The 24,800-nt window shown below is 28.6% G+C and overlaps 2 protein-coding genes across 3 annotated transcripts; one reads left to right on the forward strand and one right to left on the reverse strand.

Moving 5' to 3' along the window:
- Positions 1-958: 958 nt before the first annotated feature.
- On the forward strand, positions 959-5,753 carry LOC110620610 (homeobox protein knotted-1-like 1). 2 transcript variants are annotated; one of them, XM_043958853.1, is made up of 5 exons: positions 959-1,880; positions 2,031-2,096; positions 2,407-2,554; positions 4,920-5,170; positions 5,361-5,753. In XM_043958853.1, the coding sequence occupies exons 1-5, from the start codon at positions 1,608-1,610 to the stop codon at positions 5,547-5,549; spliced, it is 927 nt and encodes a 308-aa protein (XP_043814788.1). In that variant the 5' UTR covers positions 959-1,607; the 3' UTR covers positions 5,550-5,753. The 2 variants fall into 2 exon arrangements, with proteins under 2 accessions (XP_043814788.1, XP_021620102.1); XM_021764410.2 differs by having other exon boundaries at positions 962-1,880; positions 2,031-2,144.
- A 5,425-nt stretch (positions 5,754-11,178) lies between these two features.
- On the reverse strand, positions 11,179-12,916 carry LOC110621562 (nicotianamine synthase). The gene is made up of 3 exons (XM_021765834.2): positions 12,842-12,916; positions 12,654-12,737; positions 11,179-12,363 (listed from the first exon to the last, which is right to left on the reverse strand). The coding sequence occupies exons 1-3, from the start codon at positions 12,914-12,916 to the stop codon at positions 11,383-11,385; spliced, it is 1,140 nt and encodes a 379-aa protein (XP_021621526.1). The 3' UTR covers positions 11,179-11,382.
- Between the last annotated feature and the right edge of the window lie 11,884 nt (positions 12,917-24,800).

Below are 24,800 nucleotides of genomic sequence, written 5' to 3' on the forward strand. Positions count from 1 at the left end.
ATATATTTTGATAATTATTATCATATTTTATATTATATGCTTAATTATATACAAAATTTTTTTTATAATTATACTTTAATTTTAAAATGTATATAATTTTTACAATTCAATTTATCATGTAATACTATAATTTTAAAGAATACTTATTATAATAATTAATATTAATTATTTGTGATTATACATTAATTTTATGAAATCTTATTATAATAATTATATACAAAATATTTTTATAATTTAATTTTAAAGAATATTAATTATAATAATTAATCTTAATTATTTACAATTTTTAATACTATAATTTTCGAGTATTTATAATAGTTTAAATTTTATAACTTTATAGTTATTTTTATTTTTTTAATAATATATCAACTTGTTCATAAATTTATTTAACAAATTGGTTCACTAATTTATTTAAACAATATTACTCACGAGCCTTCTCAACGAGCCTGCTCTCGAGCTTTCTCAACGAGCCTGCTCGCGAGCATTCTCAACGAGCCTGCTCGCGAGCCTAAAAATGAGCCAGCTCGCGAGTCTAAAAACGAGCCAGCTCGCGAGCCTTAACGAGGCGAATACTATGGAGTTTAAGTTCAGTTCGTTTAAGTGACGAGCCTCAAAATTGAGCTCGAACTTAGCTTGTTTAAAAACACAAATCGAACTCAATTAAATTTTTATCGAGTCGAGTCTCGAGTAGCTCACAAATAACTTGGCTTATTTACGGCCCTAGCTAGGTCTAGCTGAGGTTCCTCGTGCAAAGGTAAGAGAGACTTGGGAACTGGGAAGGAACAGAACATAAAGGTACAAGGAGGCCCACACCAACAGTAAAAGTGGAGCCCATGACTGTGAAAGTAAGAGCCAATAGGGTAATGAAACCTGGCAGAAGGTCATGTCACAGAACCTCCATAACTACGGGCTCTACCCATTTCTTCATTATGTGATTCTACTGTTGTCCAGCGGGTAAACAAATACATAGTACATATTTATAGCTGCATTTGCATACCTATCTCTCTTCCTTCTCTCTGTAAACTTTTCAGCATTTGTTACCTCTTCATGCCCTATCTATCTCTGAGCCCCTCTTCTTGGAAAAGAAACTTAGCTCTGGTCTTTTTCCAGCCTCCCAGTTCTGGTTATTTCATAAGATTACGACTTCTCTCTGCCATTTCTCCTTCTGTAATTAACTAGGATTCTCCAACTTTCAGTCACTATAATGGGTTCTTCTTAGCTCACTTGGGTTTTATTCTGCTTCTACTCTTCTTAAACTTCAAGCTTTTTCTAATGGGGTTTTTGTATTTCTGCTACTTCGTACTCATACTTCTCGTTTCTCTCCTTGGTTTTACTGTTTAGAGCTTAGATCGTGAGATACTTTTGTTTTATTATTTCTGGCTTTCCGATTCTGTCTTTCTTGGAGCTTGTTCTTTAGTCTTCATGGTGGAAAAGGTTTTTGCCGACTTGTTTTGGTTTCGGATCTTTTGATAGTGGCTTGCTCAGCTAGATCACCAGGTTTCAGTTCTCTTGAAAAAGTTGAGGTCAATTCAAGATCAGTCAAGCTTTTTGCTGTTCGAATTCAAGATTGTCACTTTTAGCATCGTCTTCTGCATGAGTCAACATCCATGGAGGATTTGTATAGGCTTGATCCTACTTTTGCTTGTTCAAATAATATTGTTACTGTTGAAAACTTTCCTTCAAACTTCACTGCTTCTACTGCTACTACTACTAATAATGCTGCTCATGGATTCTACACTTCGGTTGGTAATTTACTTCAATTTCAAGCTGGCAGTCATGCACGAGATTTTGAATCAAATATTCTTGATCTGACGAAGACCCAGATCTCCAATCATCCTCGTTATCCAGACCTAGTGTCTGCCTACATAGAATGCCGAAAGGTTTTTTGCTATTATCTTTCATCTACTATTGCTTCTGAAAAAAGAGAAAAATAAGTTTAAAAAAGCAGAAAAATAGCAATAATAATAAAATCCCACAAGAATAACACTGCGCTAAATGTTCTTCCTTGGTTTCTATGTGGCCTTTTCAAGGTTGGTGCACCACCAGAAATTGCGTCTCTTCTTGAAGAAATAGGCAGAGAGAACTATTCAACCAAGGTTTGCAGCAGCGAAATGGGAGCTGATCCAGAGCTTGACGAGTTCATGGTGAAAGCAAAAAGTTTCATTTTCTTTATGCTTTTGGTTCTCAAGAAAATTCATGGAAAGAAAAGATTACACTACTTTGAATCTCAGAATTTCTTATTCTTATCCAAATTACAAGATTCTGAATTTTTTCAACTTCTTTACCTTACTTATTTTAAACGACCACATGGAACATTAATTTCTTTTAGTTTATGTTTTAATAGGTCTGAAATCAATATTCTTGGAACAGTTAGCTAGGGTCTAAAAACTGCTGTTGTTTTTCAAGGAATCATATTGCGAGGTACTCCACAGATACAAAGAGGAGCTATCTAAGCCGTTCGATGAGGCGACTACATTCTTGTACGACATGGAATCACAACTGAACAATCTTTGTAAAGGAACACTGTCAAAAACCTTTGATTATTATGGCTCTGGTAAAGTTATTGCACTCTGCATTTTCTAATTGGTTTCCACGTGTTTAACTGCCACTTCTATAGTAGCATTTAAATTTGTCATGGGATTCAATTCTATGCATTAAAACAGCTTAGCTTGAATGGTGGAGAAGCACACTGTGCTCAATCTTTTCATACTGTGCATTTTAAAAAAGAACAGTACTGTAATGTTTTTAGTTGAAATTTTGTGTTCGCCTTGAGTAATTACTGATCATCGCCATATCTTTTCTTGCCAACTGCCAACATGTTATCCATAGTTGTCTGATATATTTTTTTTTCCTGATTTCTACATTGGTACCTCTTCAATGAATTGCTCATACCAGGTTTGTATACATTCTTGAAATGCATACAAATCACTGTAGCTTATGGCAGCCAGTGTTTTTAGTTTTAATTGTTTACTTTGTTGCTCTTGCGGTTTGAAGATGTCAGCTTTATCATTACATGGATGATACTTGAAACCAATTTTTCATTTTTTTCAAATAAAATATTCAAATTTTCTCAACATTTCTATTAGCCCATTGATTCTTTGCTTCATTGTTGATGGTTTCACTTCCTTCCTACCCTATGTTTTGTGACTGTATTCAAAGGCTTGCATTTGGGAAATAGTATTAATATAATTTTTCATACATTAGGTAGAATTCTTATTACCATGCTAAGTTTTCTCTTGACTTTATTAATAATACTTTTTCTTTAAAAAAAAGAGTAGAATTTTAAATATAGTACTGGTATTCTTAAATTGAGTTGGATTCTAATGTTATTAAGATTGAGAGTCTAACACTTATTAATTTGGTGTTTATCCATTATGAAAAGTGTTTTTACCCTTCGTAGAGAATGACTTTGAGTCATAGGATGTTTTGTTTTAAGTGAAATGAATTACTGCTTAGTGATAAGAGACTATTGCCGAGACACATTTTGCAGTAAATATATTTGATTTATGTATCAGATTGTTAGTAGTATGTTTATTTTGTATTTTAAATTTTTTATTTTACATTATTTGTTTAACTTTTTTTTATAATAATTTATTATAATCATTAAGATATATATTTTTATTTTTTGGTTAATTGATGTAAAAAATCCCATGTTTACAAGTATTTACATTTTAATTTAATGCTCTTAATTTTGATTTAATTGATCTAATCTTTTGTATTTTGGTGCAATTTTAATCGATCTGTAAATTTTTAAGTTTGATAGTTTAGCCGACACCACGTGTATTATTATTAGGCTTTTATAATAATAACTATATATAAATATTTTATAGCAGACGTATTATTTAATCTAAAATAGTAATATGTACAAAATAATTAAAAATAATATATTTATTATAAATTTTTATTGTTAACCTGTCGGATTGAATATTTAATGGTTAAATTATTATTATCTTTAGAATTAAATATATTATTAACTATAAATTAAGTATGAGTTAATGTTATTTTTATATATAAAATTAGTTTATATTTTAAAAAATGTTAAATTTGCTATTTTATTTACACTCTTACATTTTAATTTTTAAAAATCGACTAAAATTAAGTTTAAATGAAAATGTTGAGCCAAATTCATCTAAAATTTAAAATTTAAAATTAAAATGCAAAATAATATAAACTTTTAGTTTTTTAAATTCTTTAGTTATTAGTTTATAATTAAACAATAATAATGTAGTACTATTAAATGTAGAAATTTGCATATTGATTAAAATTATATCAAAATGTTAAAATTGGATTAATTAAATCAAAATTAAAAAATTTAATTAAAATGCAAATGTTAAATTTTTTTGAATCAATTGGTATTATTTTTTAGTTATAAAATACAAATCCTAATTCTGCTACTAATTTTAGCATATAATAGTATGTTTTATTTGAAGATAGTAGATCTTCTATACTCGTGTATAATTGAATTTGGAACTTATAATTTGTTATTGAATAACTTTTAATTTACTTCTATTCTCTCCTTTTGAAGAGAATCATTAGCTTCACATGTTTTTTCTTATCATGTGTACAATTAAGAATTACTCTTATGTCGGATCTTGAATATTTTGATTCGCTAATATGACTCTACCTATGGAGTTGAATAAACTTTTTGAGGCATATAATTTAGCAAATGAATATTGATCATGTAAGAGAATATGGACAATGGGAAATTTTACCACATTAGAGAGCACTGAGACGAGGAAGAACAAAACTTGGCGAATTTAATGATGTCTCTATGTAATGAACTAAGGAAAAACGAATGTTTGTATATTTTACCACATTTTCAGTTTAAAATAATTGCAAGTTTTCCTTTCTTCAGTAGATTCTACCATTAACAAGCTCTTTATTGAATCGTTTTGGTCATTTCTCTTGTTTGGGTGCAGATGAGGCAGCAGGAACTTCAGAGGAGGAGTTGAGCTGTGGAGAGTTTGAAGCATCAGAAAGTCAAGAATCTTCCGGTGGACGTCCTCATGATCAGGATCTTAAAGGAATGCTCTTGCGCAAGTACAGTGGCTATCTTAGCAATTTGAGAAAGGAGTTCTTAAAGAAAAGAAAGAGAGGCAAACTACCAGAAGTTGCAAGGATGATTCTTTTGGAGTGGTGGAAAAATCATTACAGATGGCCATATCCTACGGTGATCACTTGTTACAATTTCCCACCAATTTCAGATTTCTTTCCTTTTCACGACTGATTAGAACTTTGCATGCATCAATTGAGCGATATATATTAGAGTCCATCTCTTCTTTTGTTTCATGCATGGCATGTTATAGACAGCTGCAGACTCTCTAATGCAAAAACACTGAAAAGATTGAATTATGATACAGGAAGAGGAGAAGGTGAAGTTATCAGAGATAACTGGGCTAGATCAAAAGCAGATCAACAACTGGTTCATCAACCAGCGGAAGCGGCATTGGAAACCATCTGAAGATATGAGATTTGCTCTCATGGACGGTGTCAGCAGCAGCAGCAGCATGGGAGGCCATTCCTACTTTGATACTGGAGGGTGGAGCTAGATGTTTGATCTTTATGGTGAAGCCTTTGGTTTTAATTAAGCTATCATCATCATCATCATCTTCTACTTATATTATTAAATCTTCAATTTTCCTTTTTGTAATATTTTCATGGAATTGATTACATGTAAAGTTGACAACTTTAACATAATATTGTTGTTCCAAGATCATTTGGTGGCATTTTTATGACAGTTTCATGGTCTAACCTTCCACCAACAAAATGAACCAAGCCTAAGCAAGTGGCTGTGGGTTAGCTACCTTCCTAATCAGTTGGACCTCTCTTCCTTTCCTCAAATCAAAACCCATTGGAGAAATTTCAAAGGTTAAGTATTCAATTTTGCCCTTTATGTTTATTGTGAATATTGAATTAATTTTAAAGTAACTCTAACTTAAATTTAGTCAAAATATTTATTTTAGTACTTAAAGTATTAAATCAATAATTCTCCGAGTTTTTAAATTTTTCGTCTAAATAGACTTCTTAACGATTAAAATAAGTTAAACATTTTTTAAAAATTTTTAAAAATTAGATCAAATATGCTCTAAACAATTACTGTGAGTATCTGGTCTATTATAGAATAAATTTATAAGTTATTTTTTTTAATGATTTAACAGTGTAAATAAATTAATTAAATTTTTATATTTTTAATTAGGAGTCAAATAATTTTAATTTATTTTATCTTATCAAATAAACTCTTAAAAGTAAATAAGTCTTAATCTAATATAGTATTATTTTTTAATTTAAAATATAAAAATTAAATATTCTAATTAACATATTTTAAAAAAAAAATACATTGAAATAGTAAATGATTTTTGAAATTATCAAATTAAAATTTTATTATTAAAAGAAATTATATTCTATTATTAAAAAATAATATTTTATTTCTAAAATATATGTTTTTCTATTTAATAAAAAATTAAATTGACTTTAGTAAAAATATAAAAATTTAATAGGATTTATTTCGTTTAAAAATTTAATCACTATTATTTTGATTATGGTCTAATAATATATGATTGTTTTAAGGGCCAAGAATATATTTCATCTATTTTTAAAATTTAAATATTTTATTAAAAATTTTGTTTGCACCTAAAAAAGTTTAAAGATTTATATTACTATTGGTCCATAATTTAAGGGCCAAAATGAATCTTTTATTATAATTTAATTTAGCTTAACAATAAAAAATGAAAAATGACATAAATTCTTAATTTAGCTAAAAATCAAAAGGCTAGGGTTATTGATATTGAAGTTAAATTTCTAAATTTACTCAAAAATAAAGAAAGCTCAATTTTTTTTTATTTTTAGATTAAATTGAGATTTATTTAAAAACTTTAAGCTAATTTAATAAAAAAAGAAATGAATTAAATTGATTATTTCCAATAAATATAGAAACAAAATTTAGCAAAATCAGAGGATAGATTTAGTAGTTAGCAATTTAGTCGAGCCGTGTGAGTAGAATTCGGTTTAAATAGAAAAAAATCGATCGAATCGAATTAATTTAAAATTTTAGTTCGATTTTTTTTTTCGATTCGGTTTAATTTTTAATTTTAAAAATTTCAATTATTTTGATTTAGTTCTGTTTTAAACCGAATCGATTGAATGCTTACCTCTATTGTGAATGGATTCAAAGAATCATATCTCTTTACCCTTAGTTCATACTTTAGAGTTTTTTTATATCCGCTATTGATGTTTTTTTTAGATAGTAAGCCACTGTTTTTAATCAGAATTTTGAATCGAATTGAATCAACGCCAGCCGAATAAAATTTAAAATTGAGCTGCTTAAATGATTCTAATTTTTAAATTTAATTGTAATCGATTTTTTTATTAATTTATAATTAAAATTTAGTTAAATTTGTTTGGTTCAATTTGGAATCCAGTGATGAATGGTAGTAGTCTATTCTCTGCTTGAAACTTTGCAGCCTGTCCTAGTTAAGGTTTTTTCTTTTGGGCTTACTTTGTTATTGCATCTTTATCATCTGAATTACTTGTATTTGTGCCTCAGCCCTAATCTTTTATTAATGCAACTAAAAAAATATTTTCCACGTGGGTATATATAGCCAAAACAGTATTCAAATATATAAAAAATGAACCAAAAGCGAGTAATGGTCAGAAAAATAGAAGGCTTCTCCATTGATGATGTTAACAGTTACGTCCTGACTCCTGACCATAAACAGCCAACTGAAGTTAATTTGGGCTTACTCCATCATGGAACGCTCCCCTAGGGGAAAAATTCTCTATTTACACAATATTTTATAATAATAAAATACATAAATTTTACTTTATAATGTAAAGGCTCATTAACTTTTTATTAAATTAAAAATATATAAATTTATTTTCTCATTTTTAATATTTAATTATTTTTAATATTATTATTAAGTTAAATTAAAAATATATAAATTTACCTTTTCATCTCTAATATTTAATTATTTGATTAATCTTTTTAAAAAATAAAAAAAATAATTAAATATATTTTACTAAATTTATATTGGAGTTTTGATTTATTAACAAACTAGCCCTTGATGTGGCAAAATTAATAAATTTTGCTATCTAATGTGATCCCTGCATTTTAAAAAATGAAAAACAAAAATCCAACTGCTGCTTTTTCCTTAGCTCTCAACCTTTTCCGGCTAGCTCTTCAACACTGATGACTTGACCAGTGACTTTTCAACCCTAAATGATATCAACACAGCCGAACAAAGGCATCAACAACAATGTTGGTGGAAGGAGCTCTGTTTGTTTTCTTTCTTTATTTTGTGCTTTTCTGTTCATTTAGTTCTGCTTGGCTTTGTGCATATTATTTGTTTTGTTTGTAAATTCTTATTTTAATATGTGGTAATTCTCTTCTTTTCTGGATGTGTCTATGGTGAAGATGGATGGTAATTTTAGGCTATTTTTGAAACAACCGAATTTGAACTGATCTAAATAACTTTTAAACCCATTTTTCACTTGATTCAAAATGGTTAATCCAATTCCAAACAATGATAGCGATGGCATGCAGGACTGTATTTAAATTGTGGATTGTGTTTGTAGTTTTGGGTTGAGCAATAGGCTATTGTGTTTTGGACTTCTAGTGTTGACTTGTATCTTCTATTGGTTCATTGAATTTTAAATGCAATTACTCTATATAATAAAAATAATAATAATTTATTTTAAAATACCAATGTTAAATAGCTAATTTTTAAAAATATATATATTAAATTATAAATTAAATTACACTCGACTTCAAAAACTAAATTATAATGATCCTTTTATTTATTTTTGCCTCTTCATTTATTTTAAAAAAATATTTTTTAAATTAATATTTTTCATATTTTATATTGTTTGAATGCACATGAAAAATATTTTTTTAAATAATAAATTGTCGTTTTCTCAATTTTAAATATTTTATTAATACTATTATATATAAATTTACTGGTATATTTTATTTTTAAATTAATATTAAATAATAAAATTCTTTTTTAGTTGAAATTATTTTTTATGAAAAAACGGAGACAAAAGAATAAGCTAAATTGCGGATCATAGCTGCTCTATTCAACCCACATGTGCTTGCTGTTTGGATCGCAAGAAATGAGAGGAACTGGTGGGAAGAAAACAGAAGAAAGACGTAATAAAAAAGTACTAACAATTCTCAAATTAAAAAATAGGGAGAAGATAATATAAAAAAAACTTTATATAGTTTTATTATTATAACTCTTTAATTTTATTTTATTTTTAAAAATATTTAAAAATATTTTTTAATATTTAATAAAATTTAATATATTTAAAATAAATATAATTAAAATATTAATAAAAATTTATATTTTTTTAATATGTGTGAAAAATTAAAATAAATAAAAATTATAAAAGGGTGAATAAAAAATAGATGGTTTTGAAAAGTGCATGATCTGTAGATACATCAGAAAAAACATGAAAAAAAAAAAAAATCAAGTCGAGGTATATGTCATCATTAATCAGCTTTTGAATTTTAGATTGTTGAATTCAAATAAGTTAGCAGGGGAAGGCAGCGTTTCGATCTTGAATTCAACTATAAGCAGATGTAAGCTTTCATTGAAGTTTTATGCTTTTCTTCATGCTACCGACACTACTCTATAGGCATGATCAATATGCTGAATCCGATTAAAATTAAATAAAAATTGATGAATTTTTTTTTTTAGAAATAGACACATGCAGATTTATAGACAATAGATTGTCGTTAATAAGTAATATGAAATCTTGAAAGGCTCAAAATTGATATAAAATTATAAATGAAAATTTTCATTTTCAATGATGACTAATCTATTTCTAATTCAGTTTGAAATGCATTTTTAATCATTATAAAAACAGAAAAATTGCATCTTTTACTTATAATAATAACACAATTATTTTTAATTGGATTAGCAATAGAAAACAATCCGTTTTAAATATATTTTCTTTTGTATATTTTGTTTTTATTTTTCTTTTTCTAATTAAAAAATCTTAAACTCTTTGTTTGAAATCAAAGACCTTATGAGAATTCAATTTCAATCCAATTTTTTTATTTGAATGGAAGAATTTATTGTAAAATTTTCATTTAAAAAAGTAATTATTCATAATTTTATAATTTTCTATTTCTAATATATTATAATTTAAGATAAAATTAAATTTTTAATAAAGCGATCCAAATATGAAACATGTGAGGTAAAAATACAAGTTGTATTCTTATACTCCTAGATTAAAAATCTCAGGTTGCATTAAAACCTTGGATTGCATTCAACCTAGAGTTTTTAAAATTTTTTAATTTAGAAACAGATTTCAAAATCAGTTTCTAAAGTTTTATTGTTTTTTGCAGCTTCACAATTTAAAAACAGATTAGCAAATCCATTTCTAATTAGAAACGGATAAGGATCTATTTCTAAATATTTATTTATAAATTAATACCTCTTCTGGTACTAAATTATTAATAAATAATTTAATATATATATATAAATTTAATTTATATTCTATTTATAGGTCCGTTGGAAATTAGAAATAGACATATAATCCTTTTCTGGGATATGTTGCAATTCAGATAATTTCTTAAAGTGGGTTTAGTTCAAAAAGACACTCAAAATTGAAAGGCCTTTATGCTTTTTTGGTTTTCATTCTAACATTTATTATTTTTCAAAAATTTTTACTTTTTAAAATAATTGTTTTACTCAAAATGAAACTAATCATTTTCAATTTGATTTAAAAAATTCTAATCAATTTGATTTTATTCAATTTTTATTTTCAATTACTAAAATTTTTAGTTCAGTTTTAATTTTGACTCGACTATTGACCGATTCTGACTATACAGTATCCATAACGTTATATTATAATATACAATCATTTAATATATAATTAAATTTATGAGTAAAAAAAATTAAATATTGCTTATCTGTAAATAATGTCAGATTGCGTTGAGATTATAGTAGAGATATATAATAAATTAATTAATCAGTATAAAAGAATATGATTTTGATGTGCAAAAAGTTAAATAATGTTCTTGTTATAATCGTGAAGACAAGAATTTAAATTAATTGAGATATGTTATGAAATATGGAAGCTTTGGTAAGTGTAGGAGTTGAGGAATCTTAAGGATGACTCTAACATGTGCTGTCGTCTATGATATTACAATGTTCAACTTACAATAACAAATCTTTCAAAACAAGAACCGAAAATTTAATGGATATTCATCTTTATTGATCAAAGCAAGATTACACAGACAAAGAAATGTCTTTGAAACATAGATTGAGGTGGGAATCTTTATTCATCAAAATAGCTAACTATAGTAAAGACACAGAGACAGCAGGAGGACATCAAAAGCAGATGATATATATATATATAAAGATCCACTCTCCATGATCAGAGTTGCTCCTCAATGGCCAATTCCTCAATCATGTTTCCATGGTTAAGGGGATTGAAAGCTGGGATCTCAGAACACTTGCTAGGCAGCTGTATCATATTGGAGACAAGAGGTTGCTGATCTACTGGTGATGATTGTACAGACATTTGATGTTTACGAGCGATGACAACTGAATTTATGACTTCATCGGTAGGATGAAACACAGAAAGAACCTCAAATCCTGCGAGTTCACAAGGATCCACCACTGGGTAAAGAAAAGCCCTAGCACCATGAGCACTCCTCAGCATTAAGATAGCCCCAGGAGCCATGTACTTGGCCAGGTGATTAATGACCCTAAGCTTCTCCTCATTGTTCATACCAACAAGAGCTGCCAAGAAAACTACATCAAACTCTTTCAGTCCATCGGCAACATTCAAGATATCAGTTGTGTGAAAGAAAAATCGTTTGGAGACGTCAGGATGAGAGGAGACCAAGCGAAGAGCCCTGGAATTGGCTGAAGGGTCAATATCATAGTTGTGAAAAGTGGTGGTGGTGAGGTGATTACAAGCTAGAACAATTGAAGTCAGGGGAAGAGGACCAGAACCCACAAATGCAACTTGGCTGGGGACATGAGGGTAATGTTGTTTAAGGATGGTGAACTCAAGGTGGCTAAGCTTAAGGTAGTTTGAATAATAAGGGAAGATATTGAGATTATCAAGAGGGTTCTCAAAAGAACCTAAGATTGTAGAGAAATGATTCTCTAAGTGACCTTCAGCTTCCCCACAGAGTCTAATAAGCTTAAACCTTATTTCTTGGATTTTCTTGGAGAGCTTGTTAACTTCAATAGGGTTTGGTGGAATGCACGTGAGAACAAGCTGTGTGAAGAGCATGTCGACATCTTTGGATGGTTTGAGACTCTCAAGGTTTGAGATTTGATCATAGAAGCTGCAGATTTTTTGTATCAAGAGCTCTTCTTGGCAACCCATGTCGACACTATGAGGCTATCTTTGTGAGAATTCACACTATATATAGAGACCAAGTCCCCCTTGAGAATTAGGGAGAGGGACCCTCCAATGAGGTCATTATTTATTGACACTTTGTGGGCTCCACCCACACGATGGATTAACCCTATTAGACTATTTTTAAAAAAAAACAAAGATACCCTTCATTGAGAGAGCCATCAAGATGGCAAGTAGCTACATATAAAGTATTGTTGCAATAGAGAGGTGACACAGTATCGTTGCAAGAGAGAGGTAACACGAAAGGAAGGATCCAAAATAAAATTTCTAACATGTTCATGAGTAGTAGAGGCAACGTCATCTATGGCTGCTTGAATCGTCGGATTAGCTATTGTAATTGATATAATACTGATAATCTGAAATTCAGAAAATAGGGTTTTACAATGAATTTGTAAACTTAGAAAAAATTTAGCCCTAGAGAAGGGTATCTCCTCCCTTTTATACTATTTCCTTTCCTCACGCGAGATGGCCATTCCGTTACAAGACCTCCTATTTCTTGTTGCAGGTTCGTACGTATAGATGACCTCAGGACCATCCCCGTGTTAGGCAAGCATTTAATTCCCTTAGGCGCGTGAATGGAGAGGGCTGCGAAATGACTGGAGCCGCAATCATTTCTTTCCGTACCCGGGTTTGAGGGAAAAGGACCGGAACCCAAGAAGGTCTGGCTTTAAGATTGAACTGGATTGGACCGGTTTGATCAAGTGACTTGAATAGAAGTCTAGTCTGGAGGATGAACGGGATGGGTCCGGCTTATTCGAGGGTTTAAGAGTCTTCTGGTTGTGGGCTGCTACTATCGGCTCAGTCTCATGATGGGATGGAGAAGTCCAGCAGTCATCAAATACGATAATTATTTAAAATAATTAAATTATATAATTTATAATAAAAATTTAATTAAATGATATATAGTGATGTTCATAAAAAAAATTTGGATATCATAAATTTTAATTTTTCATTGAGATTCGTCCTTGTTATAATAGAAAGAGACTTTATAGAAAATTACTATTATATGGCAACTTAATAAATTTTTATTGCACCTATATGTTTAATGTACAATTATTTATTTTTTTAATTATTTTTTTTTATAAAAAATGAACTTAATTACGCCTTTAAGTTAAAAAAATTAATTAAAAAATTATTTCTTTATTAAAAGCGTGATGCGCGGCAGCTTTATGATAATTAAAAATTTTAAATATGAATAATTCAATTAAACATATTTTTTATAATGTATATAGTCAAATATATTTTTATCATAATATATAATATGCCATTAAAAATATTTTTTTATATTAACATTAAATTTTATATAAAATATATTTTAATGTTATAGTATAAAAATATAAATTTAGTATATTTTATTTTTTAAAATATATTTAATATTACATTATAAAAATAAAAATAAAACTGACTGTTTATTAGTAAATATGTTATTAATATTATCTAATTTCAGTATTATAAAATAAATATATAAAAAATAATAAAATATTATTTATTATAGAAAATTAGACTATAATATTTTTTCACTGTAATTTTCATAGAATTCAAATTTTGAGCAGTAAATTATGAAGAATATTTTAACTAAAGCAGAGTAGCATAAAAAAATATCTTACTATCTAATTTCAGTATTATAAAATTAATATATAAAAAGTATTAAATGTTATTTATTATAAAAATTATATTATAAACTCGTATTTGTGAAATATGGCTTATTTTATTATTATTTTTTACTAATAAAACAATACTACTCGTTCATGTTAGTGTATAATATAATTTTTTATAATAAATAATATTTTATTATTTTTTACTAACATTGAAATTAAATAATATTAGTGATATGTTTAATGATAAATAATTAAATAATTTTTTTATAATAAATAATATTTTATTATTTAATTAATATAAAATTAAATATTCTACAGTTATATTTTTATTGTATAACATTAAATATATTTATAATATTTAATGTTGATATAAAAATATTTTTAATATTATATTATATATTTTAATAAAAATGTATTTAGTTTATATATTATAAAATCTATTTAATTATATTATTAATATTGCCAGATTTTTAATATATATTTTAAATTTTTTCAAAGATAAATTAGAATAATTAATGATTAATTCTTATATTTTTAAAATTAAACATTTAAAATTCTCGATAATTAATCTATCCAAATTAAAAGTTATTCATCTATTTTTATAGTTAAAAGTATAAAAATATTATTATTATTATTTTTAAATAAATAAATTATATTTAAATCTTTTAATTTTAGCATAATTAATTAATCGCTCTTTGAATTTTTAAAATCACATTTAAATTTCTCTATAATCGGTATATCTTTACATATTATAATCTAAACAACTTGATACTTTATTTTTTTTTATTTGAAAGATTACTTAAATCCTCACTAACTTTTATTTATAATATTTCATTAATTAATTTTTAACACTTTTTATTTTTTAATTTTTATTTATTAAAATATTTTAATATTTATAACTTCAAAATTTTTAAAAATATTTATAATTTTTAAAAATAGGTGTAATCTAACTTTTAAGTATATGGTAAATTTTTATAAAGAATATTTTAAGAAAAATTATACTTTTAAAAAATATTCATTAATTTTGAACTAATATCTGTAATCAATTAAAAAAATTATAATTTTAAATAAATTAAATATAAAGAGATTTGATGATTTAATTCTAAAAATATAATAGTTGATCTATTAATTATACTAAAATTAAAAATAAAAATATAATTTATGAGATATAAAAATTTTTAAATATATTAGAAAGAATTTAAATGTTTATAGAAATATCTTAGATATTTAAAATATTTATTTTTTTTAAGTAGTTAATTAACGAAATTATAAGTGAAAATACTTTTAATTTGAACGAATTAATTATATGGAAATTTAAATATTTAATTTTAAATATATAAATATTAATTTATTAATTATATTAAAATTTAAGGATTAAAGTGTAATTTTTATTTTTAAAAAATAATATTTAAAAAAAAAAAAACAAAATTTCTAGCAATCTCTGTCGCGTGGTAAAAGTGCGGCAGCCACAAAATTTTTTTAATAAAAATTCCTACGGTACTTTAAGGTTTGTCGCCTACTGACACGTTAAGGTGATTTTTCCTTCTCCTTTCACAAATATTTTTTTTCTCCCTCTCTTTCATAAATATATTTTTTTAACAGCAAGTCATAAAAATCCCTAATAATAGTTCACTTTGTCAACATTTATTTATATTTGAGGTAATGATTTTATGTTTTTAATTTTATTATAATTATATTATATATTTTTTTATTAATTAAATTTTATTTTTTAATATTATTTATATTGTTAAAAATTAATAAATTTATTATGTCACTTAAAATATTAAATTTATTTTATTATATCATGTCAATAAATTTAAGAGTTAATCATTATACAAATTTATTATTTATTTTTATTATAATTTTATTTTATATTTTTATTTTTTACTAATTAAATTATCATTTCAATATTTCACCAAATATATTCTGTCATTAATGTAATTAAAAATTAATAAAATTATCAATTCATTCTTTTTTACTATTGAGTTTATTTAATAAAATATTTTATATTATTATTTATTTTTTAATTTTTATTAATAATTTTATTATATTTTAACTGAAATTATTATGGACTGACTTTTCATGAATATGTCTGATAGGCTTACTATTTAGTATTATTTTTAAAATTATTATTTAAAAAAATAATTTTATTAAATATATTAATTTAAAATATTCAATTTTAATAATAAAAAAAAATCTCTCTTTGTAAAATACTTTTTCTATATTGTTCTATTAAATCTTGAGCATACCAATCAGACATTATGGTAATAATAAGTCAATTGAAAAAAATTGATAATATGTGGATCAAATTATAATTTAATTATCTAACTTAATTTGGTTCAAATTGCTAAATATAAATATAATTTATATAAAAATTTAAGTTTTAGTTTTCACTCTCCATCTTCTATTCAAAAAATTTTTGATTAAATAAAAATTTTTCACCATTCAAAGCTAAATAACTACCTATATATAGGGTTAGCCGTATTCGGTTCAAACTGAAAAAATCGATCGAATCGAATCGATTTGAAAATTTAGTTCGGTTTTTTATATATTTCGGTTTGGTTCGATTTTTAATTTCAGAAATTTCAGTTATTTCTGTTCGGTTCGATTTTTATCAAAAAAAAATGAACCGAATCGATTAGTGATAATAATATATTTTTCAATAATATAAAGAAATTAAATCATATTAAAATTAAAATATTTTAATTAAATTTTAAAATATTAAAAATAAAGTGTAAAAAATAAAAAAATTATTAAAAATAGAAACCGATCAAACCGAACCAAATCGAATTAAATCAAACCGGTTCGGTTCGGTTTGATTTCTGATCAAAATCAATTCGGTTCGATTTTTATAAACACTAAAATTTTAATTTTTAATTTATTCGATTCGGTTTAGTTTTAAACCGAACCAACCGAATGGTCACCCCTACTTATACAATATTAAGTAGTGTTAATCTCTCAAAAATAAAAATCTCATTCAATTAATAACAGTATTAATTCATTAGTAATAGAGCCACTTTTAGAATTAAATTTAAACTTTTATTAAAATTAATTATATTAAGAAAAATAATAATATTTTAATAAAAGTTTTTTTTTTATAAAAATATAAATTTTATCTAATTAACTGAAAATAATATATTTTTCTTGTTTAAATTAATAAAAAAAATATTTTAAAATTCTAGCAGAATTTTAAGATATACCCTAAAATAAGAATTTATGTTTGGCATTAACAAGGATGGAATAAATTGAGGTTTATTGGAATTGGATCACGCTAGATTATGAATTGTTTTTTTTTTCTTGAAAGATGTGATCAAATTCTTGAGTCATCATCCCAATGCCGATGCATGTCCATCACAACTATCAATACCCCCATGTGCAATTAAAATACCTCGTGTGCAATTAAAAGGTCAGAAATTTATTATTTTATTTTTATATTATAAAAAAATTAATTTTAAAAATATATTTCAATAAAATTTTAAAAATTTAATAATTAATTTGCATCAGCAAGTATTTTATTGTATAAAAAAATTTATTGGTTGGTTTTTTAATTTTATAGAATGTTTATTAATGAATTTTTTTATATTATAAATATTTTAAATTTTTTATAATATTTAATAATTAAATTTAATAAAAAAATTATTTAATATATTTTTTAAAATAAATAATTTTTATATAAAAATTAAATAATATTTTTAAAAAAAAATTCTTAGCTGGTTGTTAGTTGCAGGCCTCTGAAATCCATTTAACTCTTAATTTGTTTAAAATACTTTATTTTTCATATCCTGTATCATTTAAATAGTTTTCTGATAATTTTTTTTTTAAGCAAAACATCTTATTATATGAAAATTTTATCAAATAAAAATGATATTATTTCAAATAGAGAGATAATTATACATAATAAATTCTTTAGTCAAAATATAAGCAGTTAAAATTTTATTACGACGAACCATATAATAGAAATATCAATTTTAGAGTCTAACAAAAATTTACAATCATTCAAAATCAAACTCCTGCATAAAATAATTTCATAAAAATATTTCTTAAGTGTTTGTCTAACCCTCTGTAAAAGATAATTTGGCAAAAATGTTATTTTTTCTTTCTCATCTCTCGAAAATAAATCATTAAAGTCTCCCGAACAAAACTATGGAATAGAGCTTCTACGAGATAAAACTCGAATAAGATTCCAAAACTGTCGTCGTCGTTGCGATTCTGAAAACCCATAATAACTAGTAAACCTCCACGGAATATAACAACTGAATCAATAAAATTTAAATAAAAGTCAACCACAGAAACAGACACATAACTCTTCCACATTAACTCCTCCCAATACTTATCTATTGACTTGTATATCATTTCAAACAAAGAGAAATCGATTGTACAATCAAGAGTCCCATTCACTATATTTTCAAAATCAACATTATTAAAAATCCGAAACAGATATCTTTTTGTATCTAATTTCATAATATATATCTTTTTAAAAGATGTCATAAATCTGTCAAAAAAGTCTGCATATTCTGAAAATTAATTGGATTGTATGTGAGAAACATTTTCACCATACAGAAATCATAAGTGACGATCAGAATATCTCTAGAACTCTTAATAAGGACAACAACATGTTTTTTTTCGTTGATAGTGACGCAGATCATCTTCTATGGAGAAGGAAAAAGACAAAATTAGGTTTAAGGAAGAGGAAAATACGAGAGTATCGAGTCACCAATGGATCACAAAGGAAAACTTGGGTCCTGATAATTTATTTCTTAAATATGCATTCAATATATAAATTAATTTTTTAAAAGTAAATTTATTTTTAAATTATAAAAATATTATAAAAATCTATTATCTATTATATATTATATACATTAAGTCTAGAACAAAGAGAAATTTTAAGGAGCTCTCACAATTTAGGATGCCTATTTATCTTTTATATATTTTTTTAAAGTTTTTTATTTGTAAAAAATAATTTATATTTAAAAAATATTTTATGCAAAAAATATTTTTTAATAATATAATTCATTTATTATTATTTAATTTTAATTTAAAAAATAAAATTTAATTTCCATTTATATGTGAAAAGTAACTTATATTTTGAAAATATTTTCTGTAAAATATATTTATTTTTAATAAAATAATTTATTTTTTATTACTTAATTTCAATGCTAACAATTAGAATTGTTCTATTCCAGTTCTGATACAATTCTTGCTAAAAATTAAAATCGGAATTAAACTTTCAATTTTTTAATTTTAAAAAATTATATTTGAAACTAAATTTTAGTATGATTTAAATACAATTTTTACTTTGATTTTTTTTACTTTAATTTTTATTTTAATTTCAATTTAAATCTTAATTTTTATAAATAAAATTATAATATTTTTACATTTATTTTAAAATAATAAATAATTAATATCAAAATAATAATAAAAATAATAATATTAACATTTAAAAAATATTAATATTAATATTAATATATATTTTATACCATTCTCTGTACGAATATTATATTATTTTATATATAAATAGTAATTATATATTTTTAATGTAAAAATACATAAATAATTAATATATAAAGATATTGTTGTCCCTTGAGGCAACCCAAGAGGGGTGAATTGGGTTTATAAAAAAAATGAAGGCAAAAGAACAAATTAGAAGGCAATAAGGAAGAGGATAATCAACACAAGGATTTATAGAGGTTCAGCTATCCCAAGCCTACGTCCTCTCCTCAAGGTCCACCTTAAGAGTTCAACTCCACTATCAAATCTTCTTTGGATGAAGATTAAAACCCTTACAATCTTAGAGCAAGCCTTTGCTCTTTACAAATCTCTTTTTCACTCAAGAGCAATTCTTTGCTCAATGCCACACTCACAACAACAGAATCTCTCAACAACCTTTACTCACTCTAAAAAGCCAACCAATTACAACTCAAAAACAAGCTTTCAAGAAATTAATGCCTTGGCTCAAGGTTTAGAGAGAGAGAGAATGAAAAACGCTGTAATCTCAATAAATGTTTGCTTAGATGGTTGTTGTAACCTCTTCACATCAAAAGCAAGTTGTATTTATAGTTCTATCATAAATATTGCCGTTGGGGATGCATTAAATGCAAATAGAGCCGTTTATGTTCAGAAATAACCGTTATACCGTGCCCAGAAAAACTCAGGTTCGGCGGCCTAAGCTTAGAGTTCGGCGGCCGAACCATTTGAGGTGAAGAAACTATTCCTTTAAAAAAGAACTATCGGCGGCCTAAAGTCAGAGTTCGGCGGCCGAACTTGGGTGACTTTCGTCTCTGTTCCTCTCTTTCGGAAGCCGAACTTTTGGCTTCGGAGGCAGACTTAAAACATACTTTCGGCGGCCGAAGGTTAAAAGTTCGGCGGCCGAAAGTGCGGGACTTTCGTCTCTGTCCCTCACTTTCGGAAGCCGAAGGTTGCACATTAGGGGGCTGGTTGAAAATCCACTTTCGGCGGCCGAACATATGGGACTTTCGTTTCTGTCCCTGACTTTCGGAAGCCGAAGGTTGTGTTTAGGGGGCACAAAAATCCTTCTTTAAATCTTTGAAAAATCATAACTTAGGCTATAAAATTCCATTTTTCAATCCATTTGAATTTTTGTAATGTATATTTTTAGATCTTTCATTTTGATAAAGAATAATTTCAAAATCACTTCTTTTGGAAAATTTCATTTTAGTCCCTAAAAGTCAAGTACTTTAAAAAAATGGCCATATCTAAAAAACTTTTAGAAAAGAAGGAAACCTTGAGCCATCACAATTAATTACTTGAAATTCACAATAAATAAATTGACAACGTATAATAAGAAAGAAAATACTTTATAATCCCTTTCTTGTAGTATGCTTCCATAATTAGCACTTTTCACTTTTGTGACTGAAGCAATTCCATTTATTTTAATAAGGGACCTGCAAGCTCAATACAAAACACCTTTGAAGATAATTAGTAGCACACCAATTGTTTATTAATCATCAAAACAAGGATTAGGACATTTAGGTCTAACAATCTCCCCCTTTTTGATGATGACAAACAATTGGTAATCAATAAAATAATAATCATAGGTGTAGTGTATGCATTTTAAAAATTACTCCCCCTTAATGTGCTCCCCCTGTCAAAAATACTTTATGCCATATTTAAAATGTGAGAAGGCACATAAGGGAGGTTTTGACTCAATGCAATGAGATGCAATGGATGGATCCTATATGAATGAATGAGTTCCAACAAAAAATGCATCTCATTGAGAGTTATAATTATACACAATAATCATGAGTCAAATGGATATCACAATGTATCAAAATCCATAAAACCAAAAGAGTTAAACTAATATAGCCAATATCCAAATCCAAAACATCAAATATATACATATATGATACCATTATACCATTCTCCCCCTTTTGACATCATCAAAAACAAAAAAATATCACAATAACAAAAGGGGAAAACAAAAGTAACCAAATAAACAAAAAGATCACTGAGGAGGCTGAGGAGGTGGCACTCCAGATGACTGCTGAAGAAGGTGCAAAATCTGGCTCTGCTGCTCGATCAGGGTCTGCTGCTGGTCTGTAAGTCGTGCTAACTGCTGCTCCATCTGAGTCTGGCGATCAGATATCTGAGTCTGGTGATCAGACATTTGAGCCTGGCGATTAAACATCTGAGCAACCTGCAGCTCCAGACGACCCATGGCATCATACAGATCAGATGCAGTCCGTGAAGATGAACCCTGCTCGGTGGACCGCCCGGTACTAGCATCGCCTCGAGGAGCTCGCTCTGTCTCAAGATCAGCAGGAGAAGCATCATCTGACTCCTCATTAGAACCATCATGTGCCTGTGCTGCTGCATGTGCTGCTCTGCGAGCTGCAAAATCTCTCCTAGAATTATAAAATTCATTGCCTCTCCTAGTCAAACCCATGTGGTGGAGGGTAGCCTCAGTATAGGGGGTGTACTCACTAGACAAAGGTAAGGCCGACTCGGTACCTGGGTCAACCCCTAGGGCTCGAAGAAGAAGAGTGAGATGACGGCCAAAGGGGAGACAACCTCGACTCAGCCTAAGGGAGTCTGCTATAGAGTGAATCATAATATGTGGCAGGTTAAGGGCTCGACCCTCTAGCAGACAAGATACTACAAACATGTCAGAGTAGGAGAGTGCAGTCCTATGACCTGATCTAGGGAGAATCTCATAGGTGACTATGTGGTGAACAACTTTAGGGAGAGTGTTGAGGTCACAGGCCTTAAGCCTAGAGGGCTCCTCACGATCTACGTCTCCTGAAACAATCCTAGTCTGGTGAAGGGAAGAGACCTCACCAGTGATCCACTTATGAGTGGTAGAGACAACAGCCCCAGAGTTGGAGACACCTAAGTCACCCAAGTTCGGCCGCCGAACTTGGACTTTAGGCCGCCGAAAAGGAAAAAAGAGACAGAAAAATTCCCGCTTTTCATATTGCCCTTGAAATTGAAGGTTAGGGGGCCGAAAGTGCCTCCGAACCTGGAATTTTTGGGCTTCCTCCCCCTTTTTTTTTTTAATTTTAAAAAATAATTAAAACTATATCAAACAATCTGGCAAACTTTCAAAGAGATAAACAGACATAAACAATAAAAACACTCAACAAGCAACACCATCTAGCATTCCCAATTCCCTTTTAATGAAGTTAAATCTTTCTTCATTTAAGGGTTTGGTAAAGATATCAGCTAATTGGTTGTTTGTATCCACAAATTCAAGAACAACATCACCATTTAATACATGATCACGAATGAAATGATGTCTAATGTCAATATGCTTAGTTCTAGAATGTTGAATGGGGTTCTTGGTTAGATTGATTGCACTTGTATTATCACATTTAATAGGAATGTGATCAAGAGACACTTCAAAGTCTCTTAATTGTTGCTTAATCCAAAGGATTTGACTACAACAAAGACCCGCCGCCACATATTCGGCTTCGGCGGTTGAAAGTGCAACCGAATTTTGTTTCTTGCTACACCAAGAAACAAGAGATTGTCCTAGAAGTTGACAAGTACCCGAGGTACTTTTCCTATCAAGAATGCTTCCGGCAAAGTCGGCATCCGAGTAGGAACATAAACTAAAAGATGTACTTCTAGGATACCATAACCCCAAATGCAATGAACCATTTAAATATCTAAGAATGCGTTTAACGGCATGCAAATGAGACTCTTTAGGACATGATTGAAAACGTGCACATAAGCATACGGAAAACATGATATCTGGTCTAGATGCGGTGAGATATAAAATGTAACAGCCCGGAAACCGAACTGCCACCGGCACTAGGATCCAGATCGACTTAAGGTCGCCGGGACCCGTAGTAAGCCTGTTATCCTGTCTGTATACCTGTGAAATCCCATACATGACCATACATTTGCTGTAAAAACATAAAACTTTTCTTCATTCTCAGGCTTAACCTGTGCATGCACATTCTCTGTTCTATACTAATCCCTACTAGAGCTCCTCATGGCTCTAGGCGGATCACACTCATAACGTTAAGCCTGGTTTTGCTCATAAACATACAACAATATATGTAAACATAAACTGATCATGTGAAAAGAACAAGGGATTACAACTCTTATAGTCAAGCACCATTCTATACACTGTACATATACATTATCTCTATACATTTACATGTCCACACTAGCTATTACAAAACTCTGTACTCTTCATATACCCTGCTGACCTGTCTCTGACCTCTGAACCTGCACAACTGGAGTTAGGGGAGAGGGATGAGCTACGATAGCCCAGTGAGTAGAATAGGTAAATAACAGGTGATAAAACATGCTCTCATGGAATGCAACACATAATCACATAACCTCGGCCGGACGGATCAAAACTCCCTCTATCTCATCTAGGGTACCTATGTACCATGTGCCTGGTCCCCGTAGGGCTGTTCCAGGTCTTTATGTATGTGCCTGGTCCCCGTAGGGCTGTTCCAGGTCTTTCCTCTGAGGGCTAATGAATCCTCACGAAGTCCGTGCCGTCTCACATAAGCAATGTACAAGGAGCAGTGCCAAGTACAAGGATAAATGCAATGCATCATCTTCGTGTACACTAATGCACTCAACCTATAGCATAGTCATGATGCATGAAGCATGATAAAATATTCAGTTCCCATATTAAAACATTAAGTTAATTCCACTCACCTGGTTATCTCTGCACTGACTCTACAGGTTCTGACACTGGACTCACTGCTGACCTCCCTGATTCCTCTGGTCCGTTCCTACACAGGTGGACTCAAATGAGGAACTAAACTCACTCAAGAACATCTCTACGAAACTCCCCAAAACCCCTCTAAACAAACCTCAAACCATCACATAAAACATGCAAAGGAAAACTGGACAGGGCACTTTCGGCGGCAGGTTCGGCGGCCGCAACCCCACTCCAGAGACGAAACTCATGCATGTTCGGCGGCACCTTTGGCGGCCGAAGGTCTCGTCCAGAGACGAAACTCACACACTTTCGGCGGCCGAACTCCCTCTTTCGGCGGCCGAAAGTCCCTTTCTAAACCGAAAGCCTAGCTTTCGGGGGCAACCTTTGGCAGCCGAACTGCCTCCACAAGGGGTTCGGCGGCCGAACCTTCCTTCGGCGGCCGAACCTGGTTTTGCCCGAAGGACAGAACCCTGCTCTGTTTCATGCAAACTTTGCCCAAAAACCTACAAACATGCATATCAACTACTCCCAACTAGCATATACACATATATATGCACAAAGGGGTCTAAAACTACCCTAAAACCCCAAACAAACAGAGCACACAACACTTAAACATGCTGGAACACCACAAATCATCAAAAACCTCACCTAAACCTAAACATGCATACTACCCATCC

This window comes from Manihot esculenta, chromosome 8, assembly GCF_001659605.2.
Source record: "Manihot esculenta cultivar AM560-2 chromosome 8, M.esculenta_v8, whole genome shotgun sequence".
Taxonomy (NCBI): Eukaryota; Viridiplantae; Streptophyta; class Magnoliopsida; order Malpighiales; family Euphorbiaceae; genus Manihot; species Manihot esculenta.